This window comes from Myotis daubentonii, chromosome 8, assembly GCF_963259705.1.
Source record: "Myotis daubentonii chromosome 8, mMyoDau2.1, whole genome shotgun sequence".
NCBI classification, from domain to species: domain Eukaryota; kingdom Metazoa; phylum Chordata; class Mammalia; order Chiroptera; family Vespertilionidae; genus Myotis; species Myotis daubentonii.
In genome coordinates this window covers 76,067,789-76,082,484 of record NC_081847.1, presented here as the reverse complement: position 1 = coordinate 76,082,484, position 14,696 = coordinate 76,067,789, and the positions used below count along the sequence as shown (strand labels likewise).

Genomic DNA, 14,696 nt, shown 5'->3' with positions numbered 1-14,696 from the left:
CCGTGAGCATCTCATGCATGAAACTCATCTCATTAAAACTCATACTTCCAATACATGGGTGTGGGTGTGAAATTCCTGCCGAATTTGCCCTGTGGAGAGCACAGGGGCCTCGAAACTGCCCTCCTGAGCAGGGCCTGTGCACGGTGGAGAGTGAGGAGCGAGAGGAAGGGGGAAGCGAGAGAGAGGGCCATCCACCTCCAAGAGGAAAAGCACTCTCCTCATTCAAAAGACCAAGTCCTTCCTACTGAGCCACATGATGATCTTAGCAAAAGGGAGATAGTTGTAAAAGAGAAATTTTAATTTAAGCTGGAAAAAAAAGAATCTTAGGAGACAACATTCTGATGTTTCTTAGAAGCAGGTAAATTGTGGCATTCTACATTTTCTTTCAACACAGGGAGCACCTGAGATCCTACGGACAGGAAACATGGAGAAGAAAAATCCACAGACATATGCATCAGGTACACGCCAAAGTTTACCTGTGGACAAAGCAGCAACAACTATTTTACTTTAGCGGCTGAAAACATTTTGTAAATAATGTTCAACTGAAATTAAGTCACATATTTAATGATATGTCCTAGGAAACAAGGGGGATCCTCATTGCAGACTCCAAAGACCCTCATTCTAAGGTGTCCTTTCCCAAGTCACCCCATATTCTTCATGGCTGGACCCACTCTTTTCCTCCTTCCTGTCTACCCTGCATTTTCCATGAGAACATGTGATGCCAGGTAAATTCTCCAGCTTCTCCAGAATAAAGAAGGAGGGTCCAAAATACAGTCTGATCGAGGTTTGCCATCACCGCCGGTGAGCCAGTAAGAACCCTTTGGCGTAGGTGACGTGCTCCCAGACCTGTTCATTTCTGTGATAACATCAGTTGGCCAACCGCTCCCCATGTTCCAGGCCCCAATTTAATTCCTTAAGGTTTGTGCACATGTGGGCAAAGAGTACACAGGAACTCTCTGTGCTTTGTAATTTTTCTGTAAATCTAAAAATATTCCAAATTTTAAAAAAATAAAAGATTTGTGCACATGAGAATTCTAAGATGCTTTGATGCATCACAGTGTTTGTGCCCACCCATCTCCTGGCAGCACGGGGCAGGCTCAAGGTCCCTATGCCCCTCATTGATACAGCAGCCTCTGCTGAGCAGACAGACGTGTTGGTATAACGCTCAAGCGCAATATCTCTGAAGACCATATCTACCCCGTATCTGTAGGGAGATCGTGTCAATCAAATACTGTGACACAAAACCCTGGTCTTGGAGAAACACAGGAAGCGGTGCAGAACATTTTACCCTGATTTAACCTGCAAATGTGTTACTGGAGGGAGATTAAACATTTGCATTATTTCAGTTAATTTTCAAGAATTGCTCTGCGCAGCCTAACTGCTGACTTGACTTCCTGGAATTCTTTGCAAACAAACGGTTCTAATAAACAGTGGAAATAAGTAAGGTTAGCTTTTATCATCTGGACCCCACGACAACAGCACTCAGGCATCTTCACCCTCAAGAAGATGACTTACAAGCTTAGTACAGTGAAATTTATTACTGTTTCTATGCAGCTACTCTGTACCCCATAAGGCATTTTACTCTTCATAAGAACTCTGCAGTGAAGAAAAGAATAATCCAAAAATAGAATTACTCCACTTACTCACTTTCACTTGTACTCCATATCTCTTCAACATGATTTGAGGGCATTAAAAATACACATAATAAGAGCCCCATACAAGTGAAGAGACAGGCAGAAAGGAAAGATTAGATGGTGCCACAGATGAAGTCAGAACCTTAATGGTAACCCAACAGCCTTTGAATGTTTCCTGCTTCTAAAAATTACTCGGCACTATGAGGGATGTAACTCTGGGGAGGTAACACACCCGGATTTTGAAATGGGGTACCGTCCTTTGCAGTCATGCTTACCTTTCTCTCTCGACTCTCTGAAAGCTTCTGGAAAACATCTTGGTTTCGTTGCCCAGTTTGCTGGTCAATGCAAATCATCTGGCATCTGTGACAAGGCCCCAAAACCTGGGAGGTGAGGACAGAAAAGACAGCGTTGCCATGAAAGTGACCAGACCCCCCGACTCTGCAGGGATGACTCTGGATCCAGAGGATTTGGGTTGTAAAAGGCCACCCCCCGGCCAATGTCAGACTCACAGAGAGATGCTCGATACTCTTAACTGTAAGGAGCCAGAAACTGTCACCCCTTCGCAGTGCCACTGGGCAGTCATCCGTAGTTGTTTCTCAGCCGAGAGGTTGCTGCTTCGCTGCTTCGGGGCTTTGCAGAGAAACCAGAGTGGTTGCGAATCTCAGGTGGTTACCGGGGAATGTTGGCGACCCCTCAGGGAGAAAAGAACTGACTGATGGGAGGACTAACCGGGGAAGATTAACAGCCACAGACCCGGCCCTGAGTCTCTGTGAGGAGGTCATCAGAACGAACCTGAGGGTGTCCATGTCCTTGACTACCAGGAATTCGACACAAGGAAGGAATCAGAAGCCCAAGCACAGATTCATGTACAAGGATGTTTCTCACATGATTTATACTAGGGGAAACGTGGCAGTAGAGAAGAACGGTTCAGCCAACCACACTACAAATATGGCATACATCATGCAGGGTTTTGTGGTGTATGTGTGTGTTTTAAATATGTTGTTATTGATTTTTTTTTTAGAGAAAGAGGAAAGCAGAGGGAGAGTTAGAAACACAGATCAGCTGCCTCCTGCACGCCCCCTACTGGGGATTGAGCCCACAACCCAGGCCTGACCAGGAATCGAATTAGTGACCTCTTGGTGCCTGGGACAACTCAATCCACTGAGCCACACCAGCTGGGCTCATACGGTTTTTAAAATTAACCTATGAAGGGCTTTAAATAAAATGGGAAATGCTTATTTTTACAACTGAAATAAGCAGGACACAAAATTACATGTGTATTCTTATATCTGTGTGTACTTAGATATGTACATATGTACACACACACACACACACACACACACACACTACATAAAACACAGTACACGGCTTCTTAACAGGGCCATACTTCTATTCTGGATGGTCCACCATGAGCATGAATTGCTTTTATAGAAAGAAAAATCTCCCATAAATGTTAGCATTAAAAAAAGAAAGAATGCAGGTTAGTGACAAGATGCTCTTTCATTGCACACAGAAAAGGTACAAAGGATGCCTGGCCGGTATGATTCAGTTGGTTGAACATCGTCCCATGAACCAGGAGGTTGCTGGTTTGATTCCCAGTCAGGGCACATGCCTGGGCTGCAGGCTTGATCCCCAGTCGGGGGTGTGCAGAAGGCAGCCGATTGCTATTTCTCTCTCATTGATGTTTCTCTCTCTCTCTCTCCCTCTCACTTCCTCTCTCTGAAATCAACAGAAAAGAAAAGGAAAGGTACGAAGGCACTTGATTATCTCATAACCACTTTCTCCTCTGCTCCCACGTGGGCAAGCACAAGGTGAGCACTGAAATCAGACACACTCAGCCAAATGGGGATGCGCCTTGGCCTCTACCTGTCACTCCTATTCTGGCTGCCGGGCATTAAGCCAGAGGACACACCCCTCACCTCGGTACCAAAGTCAAGATTCCGGGCCTCACAAGCAGGGGGCGCGCCATGAGGGAGCTCTGCCCGGTATTTACCTTGGGACACTCGGCAGACCGTGACCTCGCCAGGCCTCATTTCCCACCGGCTAGCTCCTTGGCTGGATTTGATAAGGAGCCCAGACACTATTTCCAAGACGCCGAGCACAGGCCTGGCACTCAGTCGTGCTCAGACGTGGAAACTGTCATGATGATAACATGAGAAGCCCCGAGATACGTTATACAACTGGCTACTGGCACTGCTATTCTTAACGTGATCTCGGGCCCCGCTGAAGAACCGGCACACGCAGTGCAGATGACCCATCCCCCTGCCCCTAGCTATTCCTGACCTTTCCTGTCCATTCATTACCTCGACAATTATTGAGCACTGACTCGGGCCAGGGCTGTTCTAGGCCCTAGAGGTGTGGTAGGGAACAAAGCAGACTTGGTCCCAGCCTTGTATGCTCTGAAGGAATAAGTGGGCGCTGTGCAGAGCTTGCCATGTGGTGGTCAGGAACACCCTTTCCAGGAGGGAACGTCTGAGCTGAGATCCTGCAGTAGCTGCTGAAAGAATGTGCCAGGCAGAGGGACAGCATGGGCCAAGGCCCTGAGGCAGGAAGCTCGGCTTGTGTAGGGAATGGAGAGAAGGTGGGGACCACAGGCAGAGGGACAGCATGGGCCAAGGCCCTGAGGCAGGAAGCTCGACTTGTGTAGGGAATGGAGAGAAGGTGGGGACCACAGGCAGAGGGGCGGGCTGACGAGCTTGGAGGGGCTGGCGAGTTAGGAGAGAATGGCTCCGGTCTGGGGGACGGTCGGAGGGGGTGCCTTATGCTCCCAAAGCCTAGGGAGAGGGGGCGTCCCGGTAGCTGTGCCTCTGACTGCAAGCTCCTCCCAGCAAGGCAAGAAGCTGGAGCGTGGGGAGAAGGCGCAGCAGCCACTGCACTGATGGACCACTAGCCACTGAGGTCCTCCTCCATGAGCTTCAGACAGCCAAAAAGCCCACCGAGTTCAGCAGGATGAACTTCTCAGAGACACAGTATTCCAAGAAAACAGAATTTAAGCCTAGACATAATGCAGGGGGGGGGGGGGGGGGGCAGAGGAGCTGCACTGAGCCCTCCATCACCTGCAGGGGGCACATTCTCTCACCCTGGTGGGAAGTAAGGGTGGGTTGCTGGAAGCCAATTCTAGCATGTCATAATTTCAAGAGTTTCATCAAAAGGTTGATGGAACTTGGGGACTCAATAAGGGCTGAGTCATATATGTTGTCACCTGTTGGGAATGGCTGAAGGCATTTCCCCAAACCTGAAAAGGGATGATTGCTTGCTGCCAGACAGCTCAGGGCATCTTAATCTACATGTTATTGCCTCCTACTGGCCAAACACCTGAACAGCCGTAGGCTAATTCCCCCAAATGGATTTTGTTTTTTTTGTGTGTTTTTTTTGTTTTGTTTTTTTGTTTTTTTTTGTTTTTTTTAATTAAATCTTTATTGTTCAGATTATTACATTTGTTCCTTTTTTTTTTCCCCCATAACTCCCCTCCTCCCAGTTCCCGCCCCACCCTCCACCCTCACTCCCCACCCACTGTCCTCATCCATAGGTGCACGATTTTTGTCCAGTCTCTTCCCACATCTCCCACACCCCTTTCCCCCCCAAGAATAGTCAGTCCATTCCTTTTCTATGTCCCTGATTCTATTATAATCAACAGTTCATTCTGTTCATCAGATTATTTATTCACTTGATTCTTAGATTCACTTGTTGATAGATGCATATTTGTTGTTCATAATGTGTATCTTTACCTTTTTCTTCCTCTTCCTCTTCTTAAAGGATACCTTTCAGCATTTCATATAATCCTGGTTTGGTGGTGATGAACTCCTTTAGCTTTTCCTTATCTGTGAAGCTCTTTATCTGACCTTCAATTCTGAATGATAGCTTTGCTGGTTGTAGGTTCTTGGTATTCATCACTTTGAATATTTCTTGCCACTCCCTTCTGGCCTGCAAAGTTTCTGTTGAGAAATCAGCTGACAGTCGTATGGGTATTCCCTTGTAGGTAACTGAGTTTCTTTCTCTTGCTGTTTTTAAGATTCTCTCTTTATCTTTTGCTCTTGGCATTTTAATTATGATGTGTCTTGGTGTGGTCCTCTTTGGATTCCTTTTGTTTGGGGTTCTCCGTGCTTCTTGGACCTGTAAGTCCATTTCTTTCACCAGGTGGGGGAAGTTTTCTGTCATTATTTCTTCAAATAGGTTTTCAATATCTTGCTCTCTCTCATCTTCTGGCACCCCTATAATTCTGATGTTGGTACGCTTGAAGCTGTCCCAGAGGCTCCTTACACTATCCTCGCATTTTTGGATTCTTTTTTCATTTTGCTTTTCCGGTTGGATGTTTTTTGCTTCCTCGCATTTCAAATCATTGACTTGATTCTTGTGCTCCTCTGGTCTGCTGTCGGGCGTCTGTATAATATTCGTTATTTCAGTCCGTGTGTGCTTAATTTCTAGTTGGTTCCCCAATATAAGATCGAGGGTCTTATTAGTTTTCGTGTAGATCTCATTAAGTTTATCGGCAGCTTCTAAACAGTTCTTGAGAGACCTTAAAAGTGTGGTTCTGAACTCTATTTCTTCCATTGACAATTTTGTCCTGTTTCTTTGTCTCCGCATTTTGTTATGCTTCCTTGGTGCACCCCCTAGTCGTCTTTGTTCGCAGTCTTATAGATAAATCTTGATTGTTGTAGCTAATTCCAGGGAGGGTTTGACCTCCAGGCCAAGTGGCTATGAGAATCAGCTGTGTCAGCAGTGAGAGAACTTCTGTCCTCTAGGGAGGTGCTAATCTAGCCTTTGCCTGAGGCTATCCGGCAAATGCTTCTGTGCAGGGCTTGGGCGGGGTGGGTCGCACAGGATCAACAGGGTGGGCCGGAGAGAGCAGTTATGGCGGCTCTCAGTCCTGTCCCAAGGGGCTCTGCCTCTCTGAGTCCCAGCACCCGCTGCAAAGCTCAGAGAGAAAGCTGCACTCGCTCTGACCGAAGCCAGACAGTCCCGCTTCTCCCGTTTGAGTCTGGGTCCCTAAAGACTCGCCCGGATCTGGTGCTCAGAGTCTGCGATTCCCTCCCGATTGAAAACGCCAACCGCGCCCTCCGCCGCCAGCCCGCTCCGCGCACTCCGCACCTCAGAATTTGACTTCAGCACTGGGCCTCCTCTGAGTGTCCGTATGCGTTTCTCTTTCCTCCTAGTTGTAGGACTTCCACTCAGCCAGCGTTCCTGTGGTTCTGGGTGATGTCCCTTCCGTTTTTTGGTTTCACTTTTGAAGTAGTTGTTCAAAGCAGCAAACTCCGGCGTTAACCTATGCCGCCATCTTGGTTCTCCCCCCCAAATGGATTTTGTATACTAAACCCTGACCCTTTGAAGTGTATATCTCCACCTCCCCTCAGCACAATTTGTGTTAATAAAAAGCATGGGGTCCTGAGACGAGGAGATCTTAGTTCCTTTTAGCTAAGCTCCGCTGACCCCCAAATGCCTTTCAAAATTATGCTTCGTCTCTGGATTCTTTAAGTTACACACACAGCCTTTCTCCAGATTGCTGAACCCTTCTAGATGCTGGAACAAGAATCTGGCATGGGTCGTTCCAAGGAGCGGTGCAGAACGCAGATGTCACACACCCTCCTGCTGAGGGGTTCCCACCTGCCACCATCCTGGCCTCGGATTTGGTCTCCATTCGCAGCCCTTCAGGAAGGATGACAGAACTTCCCAGAACTCACCTGGAAATGCAAGGGACCGACTGAAATCTCCTCCCATTTCTCTTCTTCAAAAGCACTTGCTCCACTGGTAATAATATTGGCACGGAAACGTGAGATGAGCTCTGTCATTGGGAATAATTCCTCCCTTCCGCTCTCATCACTGTTGAAGACAGGCCAAAAAGGGTAAGGGAAGGAGTGTGGATAATTACACCGTTGTAACAATTCAGTGTTTCCACCACTAAAACCTGACTCATCAAATGTGCTCTGGCCAGAGGCCTGCATGACCAGAACACACTTTTACCTTGAGGCCAAGCGGCACCGACATGTTAGATCTCAGTGGTCTCCCTCGGGATATGACTGTTGGGCAGAAGCCCACAAGATGTGGAGCAAAGGGTAAGTAGATCTTTGTGTAAGACGTGGAGGATGTTGGAAACCAGGTGAACAGAGGTTGAGTAAATGAACTGAGAAGACACCAGTTCCGCAAGGTGAGTCAGGATACATTGAAAGAGTGTCCAGCTTACTTACCAAGACATCACACTCTTGGGGAATATTAAAACATCGTAAAGCAATGTGGTTGATATTTATTTCCTAACTTCCATTCTGTTTGCAATTTAACTAGCATATGCTATTTTTCTAATTCTTGTGTAAAGGTTTTGTTTACTGCCAGGAGGTCCTGTAAAATGGTTCTCTGCACCTCCCTGCACACACACACACACACACACACACACACACACACACACACACCAGGGAGAAAGCACTACCTATGCTGGAAGTCTGGACACTGTTGACCTTCAGTGGGGTTGGCTAAGGGGTAGAGGGAGCTTTCTGAGGTACTAGACATGTTCTCTACTTGACCTGGGGCGGTTATATGGAAGGTCCATCAGTGAAGTTCACTGAGCTGTGGACTTAGGATTTTGCACTTTGTTGTACTCAACAAAAGTATTTTCTAAATTAAGTTGGGAGAAATCCTTTCATCTGACGGGAGTTTTCCCTGGAGACAGGATTGAAAGGCTCTGGGGGAGGAAGGGGTCCACAGCTGCGTCTCAGTCCCCTTCCAACAGTGAGTGGAGGGCGGAATGTCGGGAGCAGGATGGCTAAGTCTAGCTTTGCCTCTAACCAAACAACTCCCATGACCTGTGAGGGCCACAGTTTTCTCATCCAAAATGAGAGAGTTAGCACTTGCCAATCCTAAAACCCTTTGATTATGGATTTGCCCTCCTGGTTATAAACCTTCCTTCTGTGCTTTATAAAAGGGAAAGTGTTATGTCCAAAAACTGTCCTGTCAACATGTACATGGCAGCAGCCAGCAAATCTGAAAATAGAGCAGAGATACACCAACCAGGGCCCCAGGGACCATCCCAGGTATTAGCCCTGGGACTATTTCTCTTACCTTTGCTCACCTGTCCCACCCATCCCCGTGCACGAAACCAACTGGTTAGAAACGTGGTTCCCTCCTGGTAGGAACCAGGGTTGAAGCAAGCCTGTCTCACCTCCTATCTTTCTATATCAAGAGCCCCGGGGAAACCGCAGACCTGCTTCCTCCAGGGCTCTGGGTACCTGGAGAGGAGCGTCACTCAGTGCAGCTAAAACTCAGTGAGCACCAAGTACCAGCCGTGTCACACTTCTGCTCCCATGAGGGTGAGGTAGGCCATGGCAAGGGAACAGCGTTGTATGATTTTGCCAATGACTATGCTTCAAACAGCCTAGCTTTGTCACATTTATTACGCTGTACTTGTGTATTTCTGCACACAGTGTGCACACAGATGCACAGGGGCGTGTGGCACGTGAGAGGCACAGGAGCCCCGGCTCCGGTGCTGACAGGCGTGTGCACACCTCTCTCAGTCCTGGGGACTAGGAATGAGCAGTCCAGCTCTCTCATAACAGTGATTTCCCCCCTAATGGCCTGATGACCTTGGACAGCAATTTCCTCTAAACAACGAGGGGGGTTGGATCTACCAAGACCCCTTGTAGAGCTGCTGACCTCTCACTACTGCCAGGACCCCTGGGGGAGAGGGCACTGGCGGGAGTGGACAGGCAGGGGTGCCGGATCTGTCTGGTGGTACCAAAAGTCACATCTACAATCACAACTGTAAACACTCTCTAACCACTCTTCTTTTCCCTCACGAGGACTGCGGAAGTAGAGCAAGGCTCTTCGGGGACAGAAGACAGTGGGAGGGTGGGCAATGAAATTAGAACAAGTTGGTAGAAATTCCATTATAGCAAATGTTAAGAAATGGAATGACTAAAAAATGAGAATTGGGGTTCTCTGCTAAGCATCCTGAGGGCATCAAGAAGGACATCGGAAGACAAAAGCGAACCCTCAGAAAGATTAATGGGGACTTCCCTAAAGGGCCTTGTGATTTCTCTGGTCTCATGAAGAGTCTGGACTCCAGGACTCCAGGAACTCTCTCCCCAGGTAGGTGCCAGGCTACATGCAGGGTAAGTGGTTACACCTCTATGTTATTCCCGAGGTAAATAGCAAATAGTAAAAGGGTCTTTCTTACCTGACGCTTAATTGCTGCTGAAGTTCCAGAACACTGGATCTGTTTACCAGCAGATACTGGGCCTCATTCACCAGAGAAAGAGTGGCTGGTGTTCCAGCAGACTTCCCTGGAGGGGATGGAGTGGGTATTTAAAAGAAGAGACCTGGAAACAACCCAAGAGCTCACAGGTAGACGGCTGGGTAAAGAAGATGTGGTACATGTATATACAGTGGAATATGATTCAGCCATAAAAAGAAGGAAATCTTGCCATTTGTGATGCATGGGTAGACCTAGAGGGCATCATGTTAAGTGAAATAAGTCAGGCTGAGAAAAACAAATACCATATGATCTCACTTATATGTGGAATCTAAAGAACAAAAGCTAAAACCATCTCCCAGATACAGAAAACAAATGGGTGGTTGCCCGAGGCAAAGGGTAGAGGTAAGCAAAATTTGTGAGGGGGTGAGGGGGGTCAAAAGAGACAAACATTCAGTTATAAAATAAATCCTGGGATGTAATGTATAGCATGGTGACTAGAGTTAATAATACTGTATTGCATTTTTGAAGTTGCCAGAAGAGTAAATCTTTAAAATTCTCATTACAAGAAAAAACATTTTGTAACTGGTTGTGGTGATGGATGTTAACTAGGCTTATTGTGGTGATAACTTCACAATATATGGAGATATTGAATCCATTATGTTGTACACCTGACACTAATATGTTATATGTCAATTATACCTCAATAAAAAAATTTTTAATGAAATTAAATTTTAAATGTTTTAAAGTAAAATAAAAGAAGAGCTGCTTTTTTGGACTGCAAATGAATCATGCTCCATTGACCGTTATGTTTTTAAAATAGAGACTATCTCTACAAGTGAAAAAGTGGTGCCCTTGAAATAGTACAACCTGTCTTAAATTGTCTCAAACCTCTCAAAAAAAAAAAAAAATGAGCCGAAACCGGTTTGGCTCAGTGGATAGAGCATCGGCCTGCGGACTGAAAGGTCCCAGGTTCGATTCCGGTCAAGGGCATGTGCCTGGGTTGCGGGCATATCCCCGGTGGGAGATGTGCGGGAGGCAGCTGATCGATGTTTCTCTCTCATCAATGTTTCTGACTCTCTGTCTCTCTCCCTTCCTCTCTGTAAAAAATCAATAAAATATATTTTTTAAAAAAAAGAGCTCGTAGAATCCTCCACTACTTATCTGAAAAGTAATCATAATAAAATGCTGCAGCGAAACTGCCAGCACAGGCTTGGAGGCGACATTCAGAGGAGGAGGGATGGGCAGCAGGTGGAGCAGGGCCTCAATGAGTCCACGGGCCCAAGAAGCTCTCCTGAATTAGGGGAAAGCTGGTTTTTGCCCTTGGGAAAGTGTGAAATAATTGACTTCAGAAATAAATAATACAAGTTTAAAACTACTGAAAGGGAAAATAAAAGAGTGAAAGAAACTATGAAATGTGCCCAGCACTGCTGGAGCCTATGGCCCAGCTCCCACCTCCCATGCGGGGCACGCCATCGCTGTCTTTAATCAAGATGTGGATGGAAAGGGTTGGCTGGGCCAAAGCCTAGTGAGGTCCCTGCAAACAGGGTCTGAGGACCCCGGAATACACGAGAAAGGATCCTTCTACAGAATCACCTTCCAGAACCTCCACTCCCAAATGCCCTCTTTGCTACAAAGGCTGTCAGAGAAGGGGGCGCACGCCAGCCCCTCCACAAAAGGCCTTTCTCCCCCCTCACAGAGGGAAGGCTCACCTCTCCTGGGCACCCTCCCCTGCGGGCTGACAGTCTCCAAGGCGGAAAACAAAAGCCCATTCAAATCCCTGGGGCCTGTGCTGAGATAAGGAACTTCTCTAAAGCCTGGGTGAATGATCCGCCTGTAGGTCAGATGGGCTCCCATTCTTTGCTCTCCACAAAGCTGTCACACCTTGATTAAGTTGTCAAGTGACATGACTAAAGTCATCTTAATGTGAGATCCCTGTGTCTCAGGAAAAGGTTTCAGTGACAGCGGGTCAACCAACTGCCTTTCATCCCCAGCTCTTTATTCACTCAGATAAGGCTTTGCAGAAGAGAACCAACGCTAAGCACCAGCTATGCTGGTCATAGGTGGCAGTTACTCATCAATATGGGAATTAATGGCGGGGAGCCCAGCCATCTCATTAAGAGATTTGTTTTCAACCGTGTTTTCACTGTCTTTTGAAATTTATAATATGTAGTTGTTGCTTTGATCAACTGTATACTATTAAAAATTGTGATAAGTCAACCTATAAGAAATTTCCTAACACTTGGACTCTTATGATCACAGTAAACTCTACAAATGTTTATACATTCCAATTTATATAGGATCTTGGTTTTAGATAAATATGATAGGGTGATCAAGGAAAGATTTTCAAGCATAAAATATGTAACACTGAGATAAAACCCCATTAAAGAAGTAGAATGGAAATATGAGTTGAAGAAGAAAAAGGAAAGATATAAAATTTCTGACCATTAAAAGACAGTTTGTGTGTGTGTGTGTGTGTGTGTGTGTGTGTGTGTGTGTGTGTGTGTAGTGAATATTCATGGAATCAAATCACTATGGTATTGAGATTCCACTCGCTAATGTTTAAAAGGATAATCTATGCGTTTTCATTTAAATGACCACATTTATAATTTGCTAGAAATCGCCCAGACCTCTACACCCTGGCCCAGGCAGCTGACTCCTGTGAGAGCCCAGCAGGGTGGGGGAACAGGAAGTCCAGAAGGTGGGGTTGCTGCGTTCCCCCAGGCTGACTCCAAGGAGGGGAGTGCTCGACCCAAGAAAGATGACATCTGTGGTGTGGGAGCGGACTCAGCACAGGGATCCTGGCGGCTGTCCCTTCAGCTCTCTCCCCAGAGCCACAAACACCAGTCTCTCCTCACGGGACTCTAGTCTGCTCTGCACTCCCTCTGCCAGGGCCCAGGGTGAGTGGCTGCGACCAAGATTTTGAGTGCTGGCTCTTTAAGAGGGCACCTGTGTCTCTAGCAGACTTCTGTCTTTCCTTAGAGGACAGAATCCCAGCTGCTGTTCACAGCCAGATGTCACATGGTGCCTCTTCCTGGCGCTGGGGCTCTGGGCTAAGGAGCCCGACATGTGGTTGAGACCCCAGGCTTCTCGGGGGAACCTCTGCAGCTGAGACATCCCTCTGGAATCTCAGCCACCAGCCCTGGTGCTCACGGGCCCAGCCCTTATGTCTCCGCCCTTCCTACCAGTCTCCTTGTGGCTGCTTCTGTAAAGCCTTGGTTATAAGACTTCTGTTCATCTAGTCTTCAGTTGGTTATCCAGGGTGATTGTTTTATAATTTAGTTGTAATTCCAGTTTGGTCCTGGGAGGAGGTGAGTGTACCTTCCACCTATTCTGCAGCCAGCTTGGGTTCTTCTTTTAACTTGTTTTTAACATTTAGATGACAGTGTAAAAATGTAGGAGGTAATGTAGCTTTAAAACAATTCTTCTAAGGTGTACCAATGCAAATATGTTTGAAGACCTGAGGCCTGGACCATCAGAGATCTCGCCTCCATAAGTGGCATCCTTGAAGTGGAAATAGTCACAAGCTGGCACTCCCTGGTCCTGTCCAGTGCAGGAGACAGTTCTCCCTGTGCCCACCTTTGCCTCAGCCAGGCCCCATGTTCCACTGGGACAGTCATAGCCATCTCCTGCCTATCCCCTTCCCTCCTCTCCCTCTCGGATGCCGCTCCCCATACCTTGCCAGGAGTGTCCTTCTAATACACACAGCATCACGAAACCCCAGAGCTTCGAATTCTGCAGTGATTTCCCCCAACCACAAGCTAGCGCTTCCTGACTCCTCAGCTGCACATTCATCCCTTCAGCCCAGCTCTGCCCCATTTATCCCTGAGCCACATCCAACCTTCCTGAACCCTTCTCTGAGCCCACGAAATGCCACGCCCTGCCATGCTGCTCCCAGGTAACCTTCCTGCCTCTCTCTGCCTGGAAAACGCCTACTCTCCTGCTAAGATGCAGCTCCAAACTCACCTCTTCCCTGAAGCCCTCCATGACTCACTGCAGGTGAGTAACAGACCTTTACTGTAGTGTCGCCGTCTGCTGGTGAGTCGGTGCCTCTAAACTGAAGGCCCACGACCATTGCTTAATAATCTCAGCCAGCCTCCTGAGGACCCGGCTAGGCCCCAGGTAAACAGGAAGCGTTATGAATAACTGGAACGTATTAAGTAAGATCATGTATAAGGGGAGCACAGGTCCTGACGAATCCCATTCCTGTGTGTCTCTACTCATGAAAATGCCCATTTCTCTCCCATTTAATCATGACTCTGAGCTAATCCAGGCCCAGGCACCACCAGCTCACCTCCTCGAAAAATGAGCGTAAGTCTATTCCCCTTCTCCCTCACATAGCAACTCAAATTCTTGAATAGCTCATGACATGAAAAATTGTCAGAACTTGTAAAGGTCTAAGTAGATTACATCCTTTGGTTCTTCTCTCCATCATTCATTTTCAGGGATTTATAGGTTCACCTGTGCAGGTCCCAAGACCCCAGTCCTGGTCCCCATATGATCAAAATGCTATTTGGGTTTATAAGCCAGTCTCTCTGAGAGCTAATCACTAGGGCAGGTCATCCCTACACAAACCAGAAATGCAGCAATGACCCATGTCTTCCTTCATCTAGTATTTACTGAGCAACTACTATTTGCCAGGTGCTGTTCTAAGCATGGGGGATGCAACACTGAACAAAGCAGACAAAAGTCCCCGCCCTCACAGCGCTTATGGTCTAGTAGAGGGAAGGCCGGACATGCACAGCATAGCAGTCAAATGCCTGGCCTAGAGGAGGTGAACAGTGCCACAGAGAAAAATAAAACAGCGAAGGGAGCTGGGGAAGTTCAGGCGAGGGCTTTGGAGAGAAGTCAGGCAAGGCTCCCCGAGAAGACAGAATTAAACAGAC

General features: G+C 47.2%; 1 protein-coding gene across 6 annotated transcripts in view; it reads right to left on the bottom strand.

Annotated features, from left to right (window-relative positions):
- Nucleotides 1-277: 277 nt before the first annotated feature.
- MOCOS (molybdenum cofactor sulfurase) overlaps nucleotides 278-14,696 on the bottom strand; it is a 46,574-nt gene continuing 32,155 nt past the window's right edge. For 5 of the 6 annotated variants that reach the window (XM_059707118.1, XM_059707114.1, XM_059707116.1 and 2 more), the window contains 4 exons: nucleotides 9,796-9,901; nucleotides 7,313-7,451; nucleotides 1,910-2,014; nucleotides 278-476 (listed from right to left, as the gene is read on the bottom strand). In XM_059707118.1, the coding sequence (XP_059563101.1) occupies nucleotides 324-476; nucleotides 1,910-2,014; nucleotides 7,313-7,451; nucleotides 9,796-9,901 (503 nt within the window). In that variant the 3' untranslated portion in view covers nucleotides 278-323. The remainder of the gene's footprint in view (nucleotides 477-1,909; nucleotides 2,015-7,312; nucleotides 7,452-9,795; nucleotides 9,902-14,696) is intronic. The other variant, XM_059707117.1, reaches the window with a different exon arrangement.